This window comes from Puma concolor, chromosome A3, assembly GCF_028749965.1.
Source record: "Puma concolor isolate L17-30 chromosome A3, mPumCon1.1.hap2, whole genome shotgun sequence".
Taxonomy (NCBI): Eukaryota; Metazoa; Chordata; class Mammalia; order Carnivora; family Felidae; genus Puma; species Puma concolor.
In genome coordinates, this window is record NC_141669.1 from 128,633,815 (window position 1) to 128,652,739 (window position 18,925).

Genomic DNA, 18,925 nt, shown 5'->3' on the forward strand with positions numbered 1-18,925 from the left:
AAAGTTCCAAGGGCCCCCACCTCACTCAGTGAAATGCAAAATCCTTACAGTGGCCCACAAGGCCCTGCACAATCCAGGTACCAGCCGTCCCCCCACTCCTACTGTTACCTCCTTGACTTCACTCTCCACCTGGCTCATTCTGCTCCAGCCACCCCAGCCTCTTTCCTGAAATATGTTCCTGCCTCAGGGCCTTTGTACTTGCTGTTCCCTGTGCCTGGAATGTTCTTCCCCCAGATACAGAGGGTAAGTCACTTTCCTAGGGAGACAATACCTAGAAGGGGCACAGCCTGGATTCAAACCCAGGCTGTGTGGCCTCAGACAAGGCAAAATGTACACAGCGGGGTCTGCAGTAAGAGGAAAGGATGCTCTGTGACTGTGGGCAGGTTGCTGAACCTTTTTAACCTCTGTTTCCCCACGTATAAAACAGGCAACATAGGTAACCTTCCCCATCAGGCTCCTGGGAGGCCACACTGCTTGAGACACGTCCACTGACCACACCTCATACATATTAGATCCACGGAAAGAGCCAGAACGGTCAAGGAAGACCTCCTAAGGAAGCAGGATATGAACAAGGCTTTGAAGGTAGGAAGTGGAAAAGCCATGAGGTGGTCCAGGCAGGCCAGGTGACAAGAGGGTTCACCTGGAACCCAAGACTCAGGAGAAGGCAAAGGCTTCCCATCTGGGATGGAGACATGAGCAGACAAGAGAAGAGATGCTCCCACCCTGTACCTCCCTTCTTCCCGTCCCAGGACCTTCTTCCTTCCCAGAACGACTGCTCCCTCACCACCACATGGCACAGGTGGGCCCCTCACCCAACCTAGCCACATGACCCAAGGCAGCCAATCAGAACTCACTCCAGGCCCCGGACAGACCCTTCCCGGACATGAGCCAAGGGATTCCCATTTTTGCTAAGGCATTTTGAGCTGGACCTCCTGTCACTTGCAACCAAGGACTTCTGACAATCGGCACTGGCTGTTCTCATCAGCAACAGCAGTGCTGTTATCATTGTTCTTGTTATTGTCGTTATTCTCTCAAAACTGAGATGTGGGAGAATGGAAGCAGGGGAGAGGGCTCCTCTGGGCTCCTCTCTGGGCTGCACACGCGCAGTTAAGACGCTGAGCCTGACCGGGGGTGGTAGCAGGGGCCCCACACGAGAGCTGAGGGTCCCTCTCACACCTTTGCAGGAACCCACTGCTTTCTCTCTGAGGTCTGCACCCCAGGACCTCCCAAAGGACTGTAAGTACAGAGCAAGATTCAGAAAGTAGGACAGATGGATGTGGGAATCTCGGCCCCACAGGCCCCAGGAGGCGGAAGCTGGGGATCGTGGAGTCACCCTAAGGGAGAACATCCTTCTCCCCCTCTACTCACCTCGCGGGCCCAGAGGGAGCACCCACACACTGGAACACGCATCTCGGGCTCAACTGCCCACAGGGCCGGCAGGTGAGGCAGTGCAGCTAGCCAGGCGGCCTTCGTGATGCCAATGAGGGTGGCATCCTCTTAACAGAAGAGCGCGTTTTTGCTTATTTTTCCTTATTAAACACATCTTTCTTCCAAAGAGAAATGTGCCACCTCCTACTTTTCTTAAAACACATGATCCTCTTGGGGCGCCTGAGCAGCTGAGCCAGTTAAGCATCTAAGGTCGGCTCAGATCATGATCTCACTATCAGTGGGGAGCCTGCTTGGGATTCTCTCTCTCTTTCTGCCCTTCCTCCACTCATGCTTTCTCTCTCTCTCTCTCTCTCTTAGAAATGAATAAGTCTTAAAAAAAAAAAAACCACACACATAACCCTCTTTGGCTTTGTTTTCCATTTGATAGAAACAAAGGTGAGAAGAAATGTTCCATTGCCCCTCTTAACTCTCCATTTAAAATACAAATAAAAAGAAAAGAAAAGAAAAGAAAAGAAAAGAAAAGAAAAGAAAAGAAAAGAAAAGAAAAGGAAAGGAAAGGAAAACCAGCAGGGCAAGACTAATGACACACGGCAACCACCGTTAAGTTTCAACCTGAGGGATATCAGGGAAGAGTGAGGTCTGTGGCAAAGTCCCATCTGAAGGGAGGGGCTGCTCTTCAGCTCCAGCCAAGCACTGCCTGTAGGCATGGGAGCTTGGTGTGCCTACAGTTTCTATGGACCGCGGACCACAAATGATAGTAACAAGGTCTGTTTTAATCAGCTCTGTGTCCTCAGCAGCTAGCACTGGACCCCCCCGCCCACCCCACAACCCCGACACACACACATACACACGCTTATGGCCACTGAGGTCAGAGAATCTGAGAGCAACATTTCCCAGAAACACAGGAATCTTGGGGGCACACAGGACAATCGCCAGACAGGAGTCAGGAAACCTGCGTTCAAACTCCGTCTCAGCCACAATCTCACTCGGTAAGCCTGAGCCAAGTCAGGCTTGGAACAGCTCTGAGCCTCAGTTTCCCCTTCTGGAAAAATGAGACAAATGAGAAAAATGAGACGGGATGTCGTGGTCTCTTCCAGTCCTTCCAGCCCGATTCTAGGATTCTAGCTGCCAAGGATTTATTTGGGGTAGTAAAAACCAAAAGGTCTAAACCAAGGTTTCTTCAGCCCTCAGTTACTGAATCAATACAGGAACTGGCAGCTTGAACAAAGACGATGTGCATGGTCTGTCGCTTTGGAAAACTGAAAACCGTGTAAACATGCAATCTTAGATGGATGTTTAAGTAATAATAATTGTATTAACATGATGTTGTTACGTTAGGAGGATCACTGGAATTGTAGCTCATACACGGGAAGCACCTACCACGTGCAGGGCACTGTTTTGTGAGCTTCACGGATTTGTGAACTCATCTAACTCTCCCACTGATCTAGGAGATGCACTATTTCTGGAAAGAGGACACCAAGGCGAACACAGGTGAAGCAGACGGCCTGCATGACACAGCCACGAAGCACCTAGGATCCGACCCGGATGGCGGGGAGCCGGGGCCCCCGTGTTTCGTCATGAAGCCCTCAAAGGCTCAGTGATGAAGAGGGCTTAGTGGAAACCTGGGAGGAACCCCACAGAAGGGGCCAGAGAAGCAGGGGCCACACAATATCGCGTGTGCAGTACGGTCGCCCCCAAGCTAAAACAACAGCAGAGAACACGGAGGGAGGGTAACAGGGACACTGCCTATTTGGAAGGGTCCTTATTTTCTCCACGTTCTACAGTGAGTGCGGTGACAGCAAAGGTGGCCAGTGCGTGGCGGGTGTCCCTGGAAACCGACACCATATGCCAGCGAATCCTTCCTCCTCGGTGGCCATGGGAGAGGAAGCCCCCCGGGGGCCCACGTGCTTGCCTGCCCTGGACTGCGGTACCCCCAGCATCGACAACGGGGCCAGAAACCCCGCAGGCGCTCGATAACACGTGTGGCGGAATCCCGCAAGCCTATCGGGTAGGAACAGAGATTTCCCCATCTTACAGCTAAGTAAACTAAGGCCCAAGAGTCAGCTGCCCAAGGTCACGGAGCTGGGAAGCGGTGGCTGAGGACAAGCACGGGCAGAGCCACGTCTCAGTGAAGCCTCTGCGCACAGGGTCAAAATCACACACAAAATCACCAAGGAGACACGATCCACGACTGGACCCCAGACTAGGGATGGGAGGGGAGGGGGACCAGATGTTCCAAGGGATCGTGTGGGCACGCGGGAGCCCTCGGACTCATAAGGACATGACTCAAACGTCCCCCCGTCCTCCCAAGTGCCTTGGTGGCTAGATATAATGACGTTTTGGGGGAAAGGGGTGGAATATGAATTTGGATTGTAGAATTGTATAAATCCGTATTGACGTTAAATTTCCTGATTTTGTTCAGTGCACTGCAGTGACACAACAATGTCCACGTTCTTAGGAGAAACATGCTGAGTTATTTAGGGACACCACACCCGCAACTACTCTCAAGTAGATCAACGCGATAATAGTAACGTGAATGTGTGTGTGCGTGTGTGTGTCTCTACGGGGCTGGGGGAGACAGGTGGGAGACGAGAAAGAGGAGAGTTAAAAGCAATGCGGGGTGCCTCGGTGGCTCAGTTAAGTGTCCGACTCGTGATTTTGGCTCAGGTCATGATCTCACGGTCATGATATCAAGCCCTGCGTCAGGCTCTGCGCTGAGCCTGCTTGGTATTCTCTCTCCCTCGCTGCCCCTCCCCTGCTCACGTGTACACGCTCTTTCTCTCCCCCTCTCAAAATAAAAAATAAAATAAAAGCACATGTACTCAACAGCTGCCAATTGGTGAATCTGGATGAAGGTTATACAGGGGTACTCTATTCTTGACACGTCAAAATAAAAAGTTACCAGAAAACTAACTTTAAGAAAATGTACTAAATTGGGGCGCCTGGGTGGCTCAGTCGGTTAAGCATCCGACTTCAGCTTAGGTCATGATCAGGTCCGTGAGTTCGAGCCCCGCGTTGGGCTCTCTCTCTCAAAATAAATAAATAAGCTTAAAAAAAAAAATAGAGAGGCACCTGGATGGCTCAGTCGGTTAAGCGTCCGACTTCAGCTCAGGTCATGATCTCACGGTCCGTGAGTTCAAGCCCCGTGTCGGGCTCTGTGCTGACAGCTCAGAGCCTGGAGCCTGTTTCAGATTCTGTGTCTCCCTCTCTCTCTGACCCTCCCCCGTTCATGCTCTGTGTCTCTCTGTCTCAAAAATAAATAAACGTTAAAAAAAAAAATTAAAAAAAAAAAAAGAGAGAGGCACCTGGATGGCTCAGTCGGTTAAGTGCCTGACTTTGGCTCAGGTCATGATCTCCCGGTCCATGAGTTCGAGCCCCGCGTTGGGCTCTGTGCCGACAGCTCGGAGCCTGGAGCCTGTTTCAGATTCTGTGTCTCCTTCTCTCTCTGCCCCTCCTCCCTCCCTCCCTCCCTCTCTCTCTCTCAAAAATAAACATTTAAAAAAAACTTTAAAAATGTGTTAAATTAGTCACAAGTATGCCATACTAGAGTTTTGTGTCTAGACCCCTGTACATATGTAGAAATACATGATAGGTACAGCCAGGCATACACACAAACCATTTTACCATATTTGCCTCCATAAAAGAGTGCTTATAGCTGAACAGACACAGACGTAAGGGAATGTGCTTTTGACACAGACACCACCACATTTATCGCCTTTGTGATCAAGGGGAAATAAATCTTAAAAACCACCTAACAACAGTCTGGCCAGCCATCGGCTGGTGGCTGGGACCATACAGAGCTCCCTCGGCCCTCCTGGAGTGGTAAGGGCAGCAGGCCAAGGACACCAGTCTCTAGCCACATCCCACACTGGGGTGCACACTCCCAAATCAAGCCAAGGCCACTCGTTAAGAAAGCAGCAGGAGAGGTGCCTAGGTGGCTCAGTCGGTTAGGCGTCAGACTCAATCTCGGCTCGGGTTGTGATCTCGCAGTTGGTGAGTTCGAGCCCCGCGTCAGGCTCTGCGCTGACAGTGCGGAGCCTGCTTGGGATTCTCTCTCTCCCTCCGTCTCTGCCCCTCCCCCATTTGCACGCACAGGCTCTCTAAATAAACGGACAAACATTAAAAAAAAAAAAAAAAAAAAGGAGCAGGAACCAGACAGTGCCTCCTCCAACTTTCACTCAACCACTCCCTTGACCAAAGCTCACGAGAGCTGGGTGGTGGGGGTTTATCAGTGAACACAGCAGTCCAGGCAGCCCACACCCACCTTTGGCCCTCAAACTATCTTAGCCCCAGGCCCCCAAAAGTCTGCACAGAAGTATTTAGCAGTTGCATCGGTCACGATAATCCTATTCTATAAAACATAAACATGTGTACAAAGCAAAAGCCATTTTTTTCATTCCAAAAATATTTAATGAGCACCTACCACAGGCCAGGCATGGTTCTCAGTGTCTAACAGACGAAGTGAGTGGAACAGACAGAAACGCCCTATCCTCTTGGAGCTGACATTCGCGTGAGTGAGACAAACAATAAACAGTAAGTAAGTCAGCCATCTAGTGTGTCAAGTGGTGGAGAAGACTCCCGCATGGAAGGGGCACGGAAGGGAAAGCATAGGAAGGGTGCAGGTGGGGGTGGAGGACAGGTTTGAAAGGGGGAGGAAGACCTCCTCAGGAACATGCCAGAGTGAGCCCTAGGGATACCGGGGAAGAACATTCCAAACAGAAGAGGCGAGAACACCCTGAGGCAGGAGAAAGGGGGCGGGAGGGAGTAGGAGCAAAAGGAGATTCTGGAATTAGCTAGCAGTGATAATTGCGCAACTTTGCGAATATACTCAAAACCACCGAATGGTACGCTCTGCAAGGGCGAGATTTATGGTGTGTGAATCGCATCTCAATTAAAAAAACCGTATGTGGGGGCGCTCAGGTGACTCAGTCAGTTAAGTGTCTTGATTTCAGCTCAGGTCATGATCTCACAATTCACGAGTTCGAGCCCCGCATCAGTCTCTGCACTGACAGAAGCCTGCTTGGGATTCTCTCTAAGAATCTCTCTCTGCCCCCTGCCCTCCCCTACTCTCTCTCTCTCTCTCTCTCTCTCTCTCTCAAAATAATAAACTAAAAACCAAAAACAAAAATCTGCAGGAGAAAGAAGAGAAACAGGAGAGGGGACCTGAAAGGAAACAGGGACAGATCTCACAGGACCTTCCAGGCCATCCTGAGACCTTCACTTCTACTCAGAGGGAAGCGGGAGTCTCAGGAGGGCTCTGAGCAGGGCAGTGGTATGAAGTGACTTAAGTTCTAACTGGCCCCCTCTGGCTCTGTGTCTGGAGGACAGAAGGGGGCAGGCCTGGGTGAGAGCAGAGCAGACAAGCATAATAGTCCTGGCTGTTTCTCAACCGTGTGTCCTTGGACAAGCCACTTCACCTTCTGTGCCTCAGTTTTCCTCACCTGCAAAGTGGGTCTGAAAAATACACACACACACACACACACACACACACACACACACACACACACACACACTCACACCGCCTAGGGCAGAGGTGAGAGCTACAGAGGAAAGCGTTGTTAAGATGGTATTATGAGCGGAGGTAGTTTTTAATCATGCAAATTAGTTTCCTGAACAGAAAACAGGGGTGCCTTCCTCTCTCACAGGAAGCAGAGACCCATCGTGTATCAACAGCCATCTCCCCAGCGGCCACCAGCACAGCCTGCTGACACCCTGGCCATGAACAGGGACCCAAACTCCTCTTTGGGTGTGGTCAGCTCAGACGCAGTACTCACACGGAGGCTGAGACCTAGATAGGGGACAGAAATGGCCCTGATTCACACAACAGCCTTCCCAGACAGAGGGTCTGGGGATCTGCCTGGCAAGGGGAAAGTGTGGTCCTCCCTCCTGGGTGAGAGTCCAGGCCAGAGACAGGAGGTGGCTGCTGCGATCTTGGGAAGACCCTTGCGCAGTAAGACTTTCAGATCATCAATCAGACCAAGCCACACCCCAGCTGAAAACCCTCCAGGGGCTCCTCACCCACTAATAAAGTGCATGAGTCTCATGCCACACCGACTTCCTCTCCCCAGCTCCACCAACCTGGCCTCTTGCTGTTCCTCAAACAAGCTAAGCATAGTCCTGCCTCAGGGCCTTTGCGCATGCTGCCCCCTCTACCTAGAACAACTTCTCTCAACTACAGCTGGCTCCTTCTCGGCCCCAGGACTCAGATCAAAAGCCACCTCTTCAGAGAGGCCTTCCTTGGCCACCCCGTCACAAGCAGATGCCGCTATACTTCCCTTCTTGGCACATCCACTCGCCAGCTGAGTAGACCTGAGCAAATCACTCTCTCCGGGCCTTAGTTTCCCCATCTGCAAAACAGATATATGAGAGAACCCCCTACAGGAGAGGGTTGTTGCAAAGGCTCAAAGAGATAATCCATACAAAGCACTCAGCACAGGGCTCAGCACACAGCAAGGCCTCAGCAGATACTATTATTCCATCTGTTGCCACCTTCTCAAGTGACCTCTTTGTATTGTCTGAAGATTCCACGAGGGCAGGAACCTTGTCCATCTTGTCCTGGCCATGTGCCAGCACCTAGCCCAGTGTTTGGCACACAGTAGGCATTCAATGTGCGTTTATTGAATGACTATGTGAACCAGCGAATGAAAGCACGGACTGCCCACAGCCCGCTCTGGGCCTGGCCTCGCTCCTTGCAGAAGCTTCCCACCACCCCCCTGCAAGGGCGAAAGTACGAGACCCCGGATCCTGGTGGCTCATGGCCACCCCACCTGCTTCCACCAGACTTTGGTGGCCCTAGTCCCGCCAGCCTGAAATAGCCTGGCCTCCCCTGGCCCAGAAACAAGGGATCGTCTGTCAGTCCCACCCTGGGGAAGGAACCAGGCTGGTAAACACAGATTGAGCGTCCGACCACAAGACAAAAGAGGCAAACCCCCTCTGGTCCTCAAGGAGCCGGGAAAATAAAAATAAACTGAAACATCTACATAGGGCTGGGAGGCTGGAGGACTTCCCTTCTCTCTCAGGGCTTCCTTTCGGATAACAGGAGAGACTGTGGCAGGTAGTGGGGCGGCCGTGACCTTGGCTCAGCACTCCGCTCTGCAGGCACTCCCCGTGGATAATGGGGAAACCAGGACTCAGAGACGCAAAAGGACTTGCCCAAGGTCACACGGGGGCAGAGCTGAGATTTGAACCCAGGCCGTTTGGTGTCTAGAATCCATGCTTTTTGTTTGTTTGTTTGTTTGTTTTTTGAGAGAGAGCGAGCGAGCAGAAGAGGGGCAAAGAGGGAAGGAGAGAGAGAATCCCAAGCAGGCTCAGCATCGTCAGTGTGGAGTCCGATGCAGAGCTCGAACTCACAGACCGCGAGATCATGACCTAGGCTGGAATCAAGGGTCGAAGGCTTAACCGACTGAGCCACCCAGGCGCCCCTAGATTCGACGCTCCTAACCGTGAACCCGAGACAGACCGCTGGGTGAAGAGCACCCCTGTCACACCACTCAGGTAAGCACGTACACATGCATACAGTCACAACGACGGCATAGATTTCTCATACTCCGGGATGTGTGCGTAAAGGCCCCAGAATACGGTGCGAAAGCAGAACTGGTTGTCAAAGGTTGGCAGCCAGTCCCCCTGGGGGCCATGGGGCAGTATCTGGAGACCTTTTTCAATGGTCCCAACTGACGGAAGGGCAGGCCAGTGCTGCTGTGAAGCATCCTACAATTCACAGGACAGTCGCCACAAGGGAAGATGATCCCGCCCCCACCTTCCAGTGGGGCCAAGGGTTAAAATACGGAGGATTCACCACAGACCAGCTGCTAGGGCTGAAATGCCCCCTGAGGAGCCTCTTTAAGGGGGACCTTTGAGCCAGGCTGAAACTCAAATCCTGGGAAGAGGGCGAGGGCCACCCCAGCCTTCTCCCAGAACTCTCCGGATGGAACCCTGACCGGCCGCAGGGCCGCCACCCTTGACCAGAGCGCACCTCCCTCTGGGGGCCACGACTTTGACAGGGAGTCCCTCTGGGGCTTCACAGGCAAAACAAGGAGATTCAGACCCCTGCCCTCTCCCCCCAGCTTACTCTCAAGTTCTATGTCTCCAGGACTCTGGGGCCAGGACCAGCTCTGGCCTCGCCCTGTGCCCCGGGGGAGCAAGGCACGCTGGTTTGAGGACCTGTCCACCCTGCCTACCCGCCACCTGCCACGATTCCAGCCAGAGAGCTGGTGGCCGTTGGAAAAAAAAAAACGGATGAGAAATCACAAAAATCTGAGAGGTCAAGTTCTTCTGCAGCCAGGCATGACCTGCTTCAGAGACAACTCTTGCACAGGCTGGGGGTTGGGGGGAGGCTTGGGAGGGGGCACTGTGAAGCAAAGAGAATGTGGGTTTGTCGACCTGAGGGAGTGGCCAGAGCTCAATGGACTCAGGGGGACACCCTCTAGGAAAGGGGTGCCCGGAAGCCTCCAAAGGCCAAGGACACCAATCCCATCCACCTGCTTTTTTAAGTGACAGATAAACGGTTATAAGGGACAACACCCAATAATGGTGAATGGGCTCTAGGATGCTCATCTGGAGAACACCCTCACGCAAATGCACGAGATGCAGCTTCTCTGATGGGTCAGCCTTCTCCAAAGGCCAAGGGCCACATGTGCCCTGTTGACAGCTGCATTTTCCTGGCCCAGAACACTGCCTAGAATATACTGCAGGTGCTCCAAAACTACCTGCACACGGAGAAACGCAGTCCAGATTTCTGCGTTTCCCTGTGTGGAGCTCTGTTCGCCCCACACAAAAGGTGCCCCCTCCCAACTCCGGCTGACATTTAGGTTTTTGTCATCAAAAGACCTTCACTGACTCCCTAATGATGTTGTGGCCTAATACAAAGTGGCCTGGCCCAGGTTCTCTGGCATCCTAAAAAGCTCTGATAATTTGGACCTTCGGGCTTAATTCTTTGTCCACATGGGCAGCTGGAGGTCTCACAAAGGCGGTTAATTTTGGTCACGAACACAGCATCATTTTGGGTAGTTCAGGAGAACGGGAAAGAATGAGGGTTCTGCAGTCAGACTACCTGGGTCTGAGTCCCAGCCCTGTCAGGCTGTGTGACCTTGCAAAACTGACTTGGCCTCTCTGTGCCTTGGGTTTCATCTGTAAAAATGGGAAGCACAATAAATACCTAGCACTTTTGAGTTGATGCACAGAGAATGCTCTACACAGGGCTGGTAAACATTTAGTACTTTATTATAAGTGTTAGCAAATTATCATTCCTGAGGTTACACTAGCCTGATAACCATGCAGGAATGCAATACTCTCTGCCAGAATTTTGTAACATATATGCTCATACACATGTGCCTGGTTTGATATGAGAACAGTATTATACATGAGGTTTCTGAGCGCATTTTTCCTTCTATCTTCCTGCTTGCTTTTCTCCACAAGAAACACATCCTTGTGTCCTTTTCCCTAAGCTCCTGTAATGTGACGTATACAACGGACATGTGTATATTATGACTTCTGTTTATTTTCCCAAAGCAGAACTGTGTCACATACACGTCTCAGCATCCTACCTTTTGCAACACACCCTCGTGAACATCCCGGAAGTCACCGACCGGGTAGGTCATTCTGTTTCGGTGACTGCAGAATTTAAAATGTGTCCCTCACCTCCACCCCCTGGCATTTCTCTCTAGTGAGAGACTGGAAGCAAAGAATCTTTTAAAAAAAAAAAAAAAGAAAGAAAGAAAAAAGCAGTGACAACACAAAACCACAGTTTCTTCTTTCGGCAAGCAGAGCTCCAAAGAGAGGAAAAGCTCTAGTCTCCAACCCCCCAAAAAAGCAGAACCACAGAAAGCATTCTGGGAGCTTTCTGCCCACACCCCCTGATCGTCCAGGACCATCCCCCAGCCGGTGGAGGAGACCCTCTGGGAGTGACAGGTCTCTGTCCTCCGTCAAGGGAGCCCTACGGGGTCCTGCTGACCAACCCTTACCCAGGGGTCTCTCTACGCATCCACCCAGGCTCCCCTTCCCTTCCCACCACAGCCCAGCTGGCACACGCATCGCAGGATGCGTTGGCACTTACCCCAGGGTCTCCTCACTTGCAGGCAGGAACCCAAAACCAAAATCCAACCAAGAAACCGGTGAGCCCAAGGCTCACCTGCCCCGTGAACCCCAAACAGACAACCCTCTCCTCCCCCCACTGCTGTACGTCAGCAAAACAGCCACCATAGCATCTGAATACCAACTGCGCATCTGGCCCCCTTCAAACGGCTTCGGCGTCAGGCTCATCGAAGCTTCATAACACCCCTAGGACACAGGTGCTACACTGTTCCCATTGTGCAGATGGGAAAACTGAGGCACTGAACAGGCTGGTGGCATGCCCAGGGCCACGCACAGTCATTGTGGGGTAAAGCCAGGATGCGAACACCAGGAGCCTGGCTCCGGAGCTCCACACTCAACCCTTCCTTCGCAAACAGCCGTGGAGCACGGAGGAGGAATCTGGCCGCCTGCCATTTCTAGTCTTCTATAGTTCTGCCCATTCTGCGGAAGACAGAATGGGAGCCACAGAGGGGAGTAACCAGAGAAAGCGCAGGCAGAGGGTCAGGATATCACAGAGACCCGGGTTCGAATCCCCGTTTCGCCACCTTAATAAATCATGGGCCAAGGCCTTTATGAGGCAGAGCCAGTCTGTGAGGGGTCTAGGGACATGAGCTCCGGGGTGGCCAGCCTGGGATCAGATTCTGGCACGGCTGTCTGCATGACCCAGCTCACTGAAACTATCTTCACCACAATTTCCTCATGTGTCAATGGGGCAACAGCAGCACTTTCTTCACGGGGTATTGGAAAGATCAAATAAGTTGATACATGTGAAGCGCCCAGAGCAGTAAGTTATGAATCAGTGTCAGCTCCTACCCACTAATGACTGTAATTGTTATTCTCATTATTGACACTGACCAAGAGCACCCAACACGGTCAGGGCTTCTAAATGTTGAAATCCAAGGCTCTGAGTCAAAACCCAGGGCACTTTCTCCCACCATCTTTTCGGTGTCCTCCAAGAAAGATCCAGCATCTCTACAAGAGGGCTCTCCTTGCATTTCCATGACCCTTAAATAAACACACACAAAACAAGGCACCAAAGCTATCAGTCCCCCTTGGAGATGGGGAAGGGGTGCAATCCAGTTCCTGAAGGAGGTGAGGAAAGATGGGGAGATTCTGGAGGAACCACAGAGCCCCAGAACCGGAACCAAAGAAAACCACTGGTTCCGGAGTTTAGATGGTCAAAAGGAAATTCGCTCAGGCTCCCTGTCCTCTTTTCGGTGCTGACTCAGACCTCACTTCCTCCAGGGAGCCCTCCCTGACTACTCCTGCTCACTTGATGCTGAAATCCTAGAACCCTAATCATCTATATTATTTAATTACCATATAACAAAATAAGTAATGCTGATACTAACATTTATATGCCTTACTACCTACGAGGCAGTGTTCTAAGTGCTTTATATATATTTATATAACTGACTTACACTCTTAAAAACCCTGTAAGATAAGACCTATTATCAGCTCCTACTTCACAGAGGAGAAAACTGAGGCCCAGAAAGGTTAAGCCAGTTGCCCTAAGGTTATACAGCCCCAGGACTCAATCCCAAGCAGTCTAGCTCCAGAGCCCAGCCTCATACTTGGATTTCTGTAAACATCCACTTTGCCACCATGGACTAGACTGTCCCCTCCTTGAGGGCAGGAACCCACCAGAGCTGGCCTTTCTGCATCTCCCACAATTCACAGTCAACCACAAAGCCTTCATTTCTACTGACAACAGAGCCTTGAAACTAGGGACCCAGGGAGGCCAGGGAAGCTCTGCCCCATGGAATTAAAAGCTGGGAGGGATTACCAAGCATTCTTCCCTTACCAAGTATAAAGGCTCAGAGGAGCGAGTGGGAAGACAGAAGAGACCATGCAGGCTGCCAGCCTGGATGCGTGGAAAGCCTTGGTAATTAGCAGCCCCTGAAGCGAAGCCCTGGGTTTTCCAAACCGAAAGGCCTTGGGTGGTTTAGGGGGCACTTCTGATGGAGCAAAACAAGAGAGGCCTCCTGTGGCTCACAAACGAGGTATGTATGGCTGGTCAGGTTACACAATCAGTCCATTTCTGGCAACAGCTTGGGGACACCCAAAAGGACAAGGCAGAAAAGACACCTGGATTCTCCTCCCCTTGGTTTACAGGTGGGCAAACTAAGGCCAGGGCAGGTATAGCATGACTGGTCCAAGAACCAGCTCATCTCAGAACCGACAGGTCAATCGAAACAAAAACTGATGACCTCAATAATGTGGAAATACAGAAACCTTTCTTTTTCTTGTTTAATAATAAGAACCATTGATTCCAATCAATTTCCATTATTCCAGCAACCTCGGACTCTACAAGTAGACAATTTAAAACCACAGTTAACCCTAACACGATCTGTATCTGCTCTGAAATGCACCACACCATCTAGGCAAGGGCGTGGGAGGGAGAGATCTATTTTCTTACCCATTAATATAAAAATTGGCTTGTCTTTCCTCTTTCCTTTCCTGACTGAGGAGCAGGGAGTGGCTCAGAAGGAGAAGTGAGGAGTTCCCTAGAATTTGACATTGCCCAGAGATATGAGCACTGTCTGCATCTTTATATCAGAAACTACCAGCTTTAAACTGAACAGATTCCTTTATTTATTTATTTATTTATTTATTCAAACTATGAGAGAGGGAGAGATGGCAAAAAGAAACACCAACACTCTCACAGGCCTTTCTAGAAGGGTCCTTTAGCCAAATGGTTTTCAATGCCACCACACAACTCCCCAACCCCTCCCAACACACACACACACACACACACACACACACACACACGAACACACCTTCTTTTCACAGAGAGAAGGGCTCTCTCCTCCCCGAGTTAGAACTCGGACCTCACACAGCCTTAGCTGCACCTCCAAGCCAATGGGGACCCCAGAGGATGCCAGAGTCTCCCTCTTTCCCTTGGAAATGGGGAGCCGCACAGCCTGGCTCTGGGGTCTCTGAAGGAACAACCACCGCCCCCACCAGCCCTTCCTTAACCAGGATTAAAAGACTTCCTAGAGCCAAGAAGGGAGTAAATGAGGTCCCAGCAGGAGGCAAGGAGATTAAAGCCCTCGGAGTCTCCTAACTTCCACCGAGGCTTGGCCCCAGGCCCACCCCCTCCGCCCCCTGGCCACTTTTCTCACTTCCCAGGAGAGCAGGGAAGTGGCCCCTTCCTCCCGCTCACAGGAAAAAAGAAAGATAGAAAGAAAGGAAAAGAAGAAAAAAAGAATAGAAAAGGAAATGCAACACAGGAGTTTAGAACCCAGTATCCCCAATTAACCAGCTGTGTGATTCTGAGCAAGTTACTCAACCTCGCTGGAGCTAAACTCTCCCACCTAAAACATGGGGTAAATACTCGTCCCCACTTCATGGGCCACTCGGAAGGTTAAACCTCCTGATGATACATGTGGGCGCCTGCCACATAGTAAGCGCTGGGCTGTTTATTTTTTGCCACTTAGAAATAGGGGTGGGACCTGGACTGCCAAGTCGAGAGTTCGAAACCCACTCTCCCCAAGCTCCAACAAAAACGCGTGCACTGGGGAAAGGGGTCCTACCCCGAGCTTTTGTGGGTTTGTGGGATCTCCGTCCCTCTTCCGGGCACTGGGTTGTATCCTACTCTCGGAGGGACGCTGGGCTCTAGGATGTCTAGGAGGTGTCCCGGAGTACTCCGCGGTGCACTAGGCGGCGAAGAAATCCCCGGGAAAAAAAGCAGGAGCGAAAGCTCCCGGCGCCTGGGTCCCAGAGCCCCTGCCTCGCGGATGCAACTAATTTTAAAACTATTTGAAAGGCGGGGAGGGGAAAAGAAAAAGACAAAAGGGCAGCGTGCAGGGGAGGGGGGGAACGGAGTGCGGGAGATCCCGAGTCGGGACTCGGACCGCCGGCCGGCCAGGGAAGCGACAGCCCAGCTCCGGGGGAGCCCGCATCTCCCCACCTCTCCGCGCGCCCCGCGAGGCGCCCCTGAGGTGACTCTCGCGACCCCCAGGGACCGCGCGGCCACAGGTAGTGGCGACCGCCCGGCACTGGAGGCCCCTGCGCTCCACAGCGGGGCTGGCGGCCCGGGCAGAGGCTGTCCCCGCGCGCCCCGGGCGACACTCACCGACTGCAAGAAGCGCAAGGTGCCCACGTAGTCCCTCTCGGTGCCCAAGATCTCGTTGAGGACGCAGAGGCGGAGGCGCAGCTGGCGCTCGGACTCCCGGGCGGCCGCGCACGGGCCAGAGCTGGCCGCAGCGGCGCCGGGGACCCGGGGGTCCGGGTGGGCACCGTCCCCAGCCCCGTCGCCGCTGGGATCGCTGCCGCCGGGTCTCTCCATTCTAGCGCGGCCGCGCGGCGCCGACTGCTTCCCCCGCGCGAAGGTCGCGCCGAACGGCGACTCAGGCGTCCAGGCGCCCCATCCCGGACGGGGCGCGCCGGCGGGCCGGGCTCAGCGGCGGGCCCGGCGCCTGGCGCGGCGGGCGGGCGGGACTGGGGGCGGGCGGCCCGGGCCGGGGGCGGAGGCAGCGCGCGGAGGCTGGACAAGGGGCGGGAGGGGGCCGGCCCTCGGGGCTCCCAGACGGCGGGCCCCGCCACCGCCGCCGCCGCCGCCGCCGCCCCCACCGCCCAGGGAGCGTCTGCCAAGTGCCACGCCGTGCTCGGGCCGCAGAGGCGCTCCGCGCGCGCACCGGGCCCCCTGGAACCGCGCCGCGGCGCTCGGCGGCTACGTCGGAAGCTCAGCGCGGTCGGAGCGGGGGCGCCCGGGGCGCTCGGGCGGGAACTCCCCGGAAGGGGCGCCGCGGAGGCCGCGGGGCCCGAGGCGGCACGCCAGCCGCCGCCCGCGCGCCAACTCCGCGCCCGGACGCGTGGCCCCCTCCCCCGCCGCGGGCTACGCCGCTCCTCCCCCACCCCCGCCACGCGCGACACCCCCCGCGCGCAGGCACACGCACGCAGGTCCGGCCGCCCGCTGCCGCCGCTCGAGCTGGGCGAACCCCCGGCTGGAAAAGCTCTCGGCGGGAGCCGCTCGGGGGAGCCAGCCCGCCCGGGCCCTCGCGACCCCGCCGGCCCCGCGGAGGAGGAGGAGGAGGGGGCGGCCCCTGCCCGGCCGGTGCCAGCCTCTGGGACACGTAGCCCTGTGGGTGCCCTCGGGCGCTGCCGCGACCTTGGGAAGGAAGACGCGCGCCTCTCCGGGTCCCTCCCTCTCTCTTGCCCTTTCCGTCCTTCCGTTTTTATCCCTTTTTTTCTGAAGTTCTTTGCCCCCAGGAGACGACCCTCTTTCCACCTTTCCCAGAAGGAATTATGACCTGCTCTCGAATTACTGATCAAGGAGCAGCTGCTCTGCCCGCGGCCCCCTCCCCACCCACCACCGGGGATAAGGCCTTGGGAAACCCGGCCGCTAGTGCAGGCTGCCCTGTGTGACCTTGATAAGCAGCGGGACCGCTTGACAAATGTCCTCACCTGCCTCACAGGAAGGTATGGAGAGGTGACCAGGCGCTGAGGCCTGGAGTTAGCTGCTCAGATTCGAATCCCATCTCCCTCACTGGCTAGTGGGCGACCTTCGGCTGGTTTCCTTGCCTGAAGAGCCTTAGTGTGCCCGTCGGGATACAATGGAAATAATCCTCGCACCTGGCTCATAGGGGCCCGCACAGGGTTATGTGTTAGTCCACAGGGCATACTTGGAACAGTGCCCAGTCCCTAGAAAGTTCTCTATTTTTGTCCTTTATTATTATCATTGCGTGTGGAAACTGCCTTCTTGGCCGGCCCTACTCTCTAAATTGTCCACACAATTCTTAATGTTCCCCTATCACACACCAGGGATTGTATTGTCTCTGCAGTGGATTAGCTGATTCATATAATATGTCCCCTCTAGACCGTAATCACCCTTTAGCAAAGAACATGACTGTTTGTTTATCTTCTGTTCCAAACACCCAAGACTGTTCTCATAATGGCCTGGGTAAATGCTGCAAGTTCCTCAGGACACGGGGAGAGAGTGGAGTGGCTTCTGCCCTCTAGGAGATGTTTCTTTGGGATCGGGGACAAGGTGGCATTTGATCTGGGCCTTGAGTGAGTGAATCCCTTCTGGGCGGATGGGAAGGGGGATGGGGGAGGTGAGTCTGGCAGGTGCCAGTGGTGGAGTCAATTACGTCCAGAAGATGGCTGACTCCTGAGGTTCTCAGAAAATTGCAGATGTCCCTGAGTAGCTCTGCTGTGTGACCTTAGACTAGTCACAGCACCTCTCTGAGCCTCAGTTGCCTGGTCTATAAAACGGGAGTCTTTGTAAGAGGGAAAAACAACGAAAAACACGTACGTAAAGCAGGGTTTCTCAACCTCAGGCTATGGACACGTAGAGCCAGAGAAGTATTAGTTGTGGAGAGCTGTCCTGGGCATTGTAGGCCGGTTCAGCTGCATACTGTACCCCCCAGATGCCAGGAGCACTCTCTCCCCACCGGCAGTTGTGACAACCATAAATGTCTCCAGGTAGTGCCAGATGTCCCCTGAGAGACAGAATCTCCCCCAGTTGAGAACCACTGATGAAAGTTCCTGACACAGACAGCTGGCACACAGTAGGTGCTCAAGCAGTGTTAGCCTCCTTCCCAGCTGTGACCACCGAAGATTAGCTTCCACTTCAGATATTTGTCTCACACGCAGACACAGATCCCATGTTATATCCGAGAATTGGCCCACACTGCCAAAAGGACCCCAAACATTTCCTCATTTGTGGATGGCGCCCACCCCCTGGCCCACCCCCATCTCTTCTACATTCTGATTCCTCTGGGATATTTCATCCCCAATGAAAGATACAACATTTAATGTATCCCTTAAGCTCTCTGTGCCTCCTTGGTCTCTTCCCTGGACTGAGGATAACAGCTGCGCCTACCTGGTAAGATTGTTGCAATGATTTCTGAGTTAACACGGTGGAAACTACTTGGGGCAGATAGTAAGCACTCAGTAAGTGAAGGCTTTTATTTGGACTGAGTGCTGAATCCATTCAGATGCCTTTGGCCACAAGAAGAAGAATGGGCTACTGGTGGGTTCAAACATAAGGACAGTATTTATTTAACAAGAGGTCCAGGGGAGATTGGTTCTTCAGGCTGGTTCGGGACTCACAATGTCATCGAGGACCAAGGTACCTTCAGCCCTGCTATCCTCATCGCGGTGGCTTGTCTCCAAGCTCTGGGACCCCAGAGTGACGAGATGGCTATTGCAAGGGCAACATTACCTGCCGACACAAGTCCAAGGCAGATTTTCTCTTACACTTCGCGGGCCAGACCGGGTCATGTAACCATCCTACGTAGTCCCTGACCAAGAGCAGAGTCGTCACTATCAACATGGAGCAGCCCTGCTCCATCTGCTGGGACGTGGCTGCCTGGACAACTTGGGGTTCTGTTGTCAAGAGACAAGTGTCGGCCACAAGTACCTACTGCGTGCTGGGCATCGGGTGAGGTGCTAGGACCAAAGTGCGCGAGACCGGTGATGTTCAGCCCTGACATTCCTCCCGATGAATGAGACATAGAAA

The 18,925-nt window shown here is 53.5% G+C and overlaps 1 protein-coding gene across 1 annotated transcript in view; it reads right to left on the reverse strand.

Moving 5' to 3' along the window:
- The window catches only part of PREX1 (phosphatidylinositol-3,4,5-trisphosphate dependent Rac exchange factor 1), a 186,285-nt gene extending 170,380 nt beyond the window's left edge, over window positions 1–15,905 (reverse strand). The window contains exon 1 of the mRNA XM_086702427.1: window positions 15,536–15,905. Coding sequence (XP_086558553.1) covers window positions 15,536–15,748 — 213 coding nt within the window. The 5' untranslated portion in view covers window positions 15,749–15,905. The remainder of the gene's footprint in view (window positions 1–15,535) is intronic.
- Between the last annotated feature and the right edge of the window lie 3,020 nt (window positions 15,906–18,925).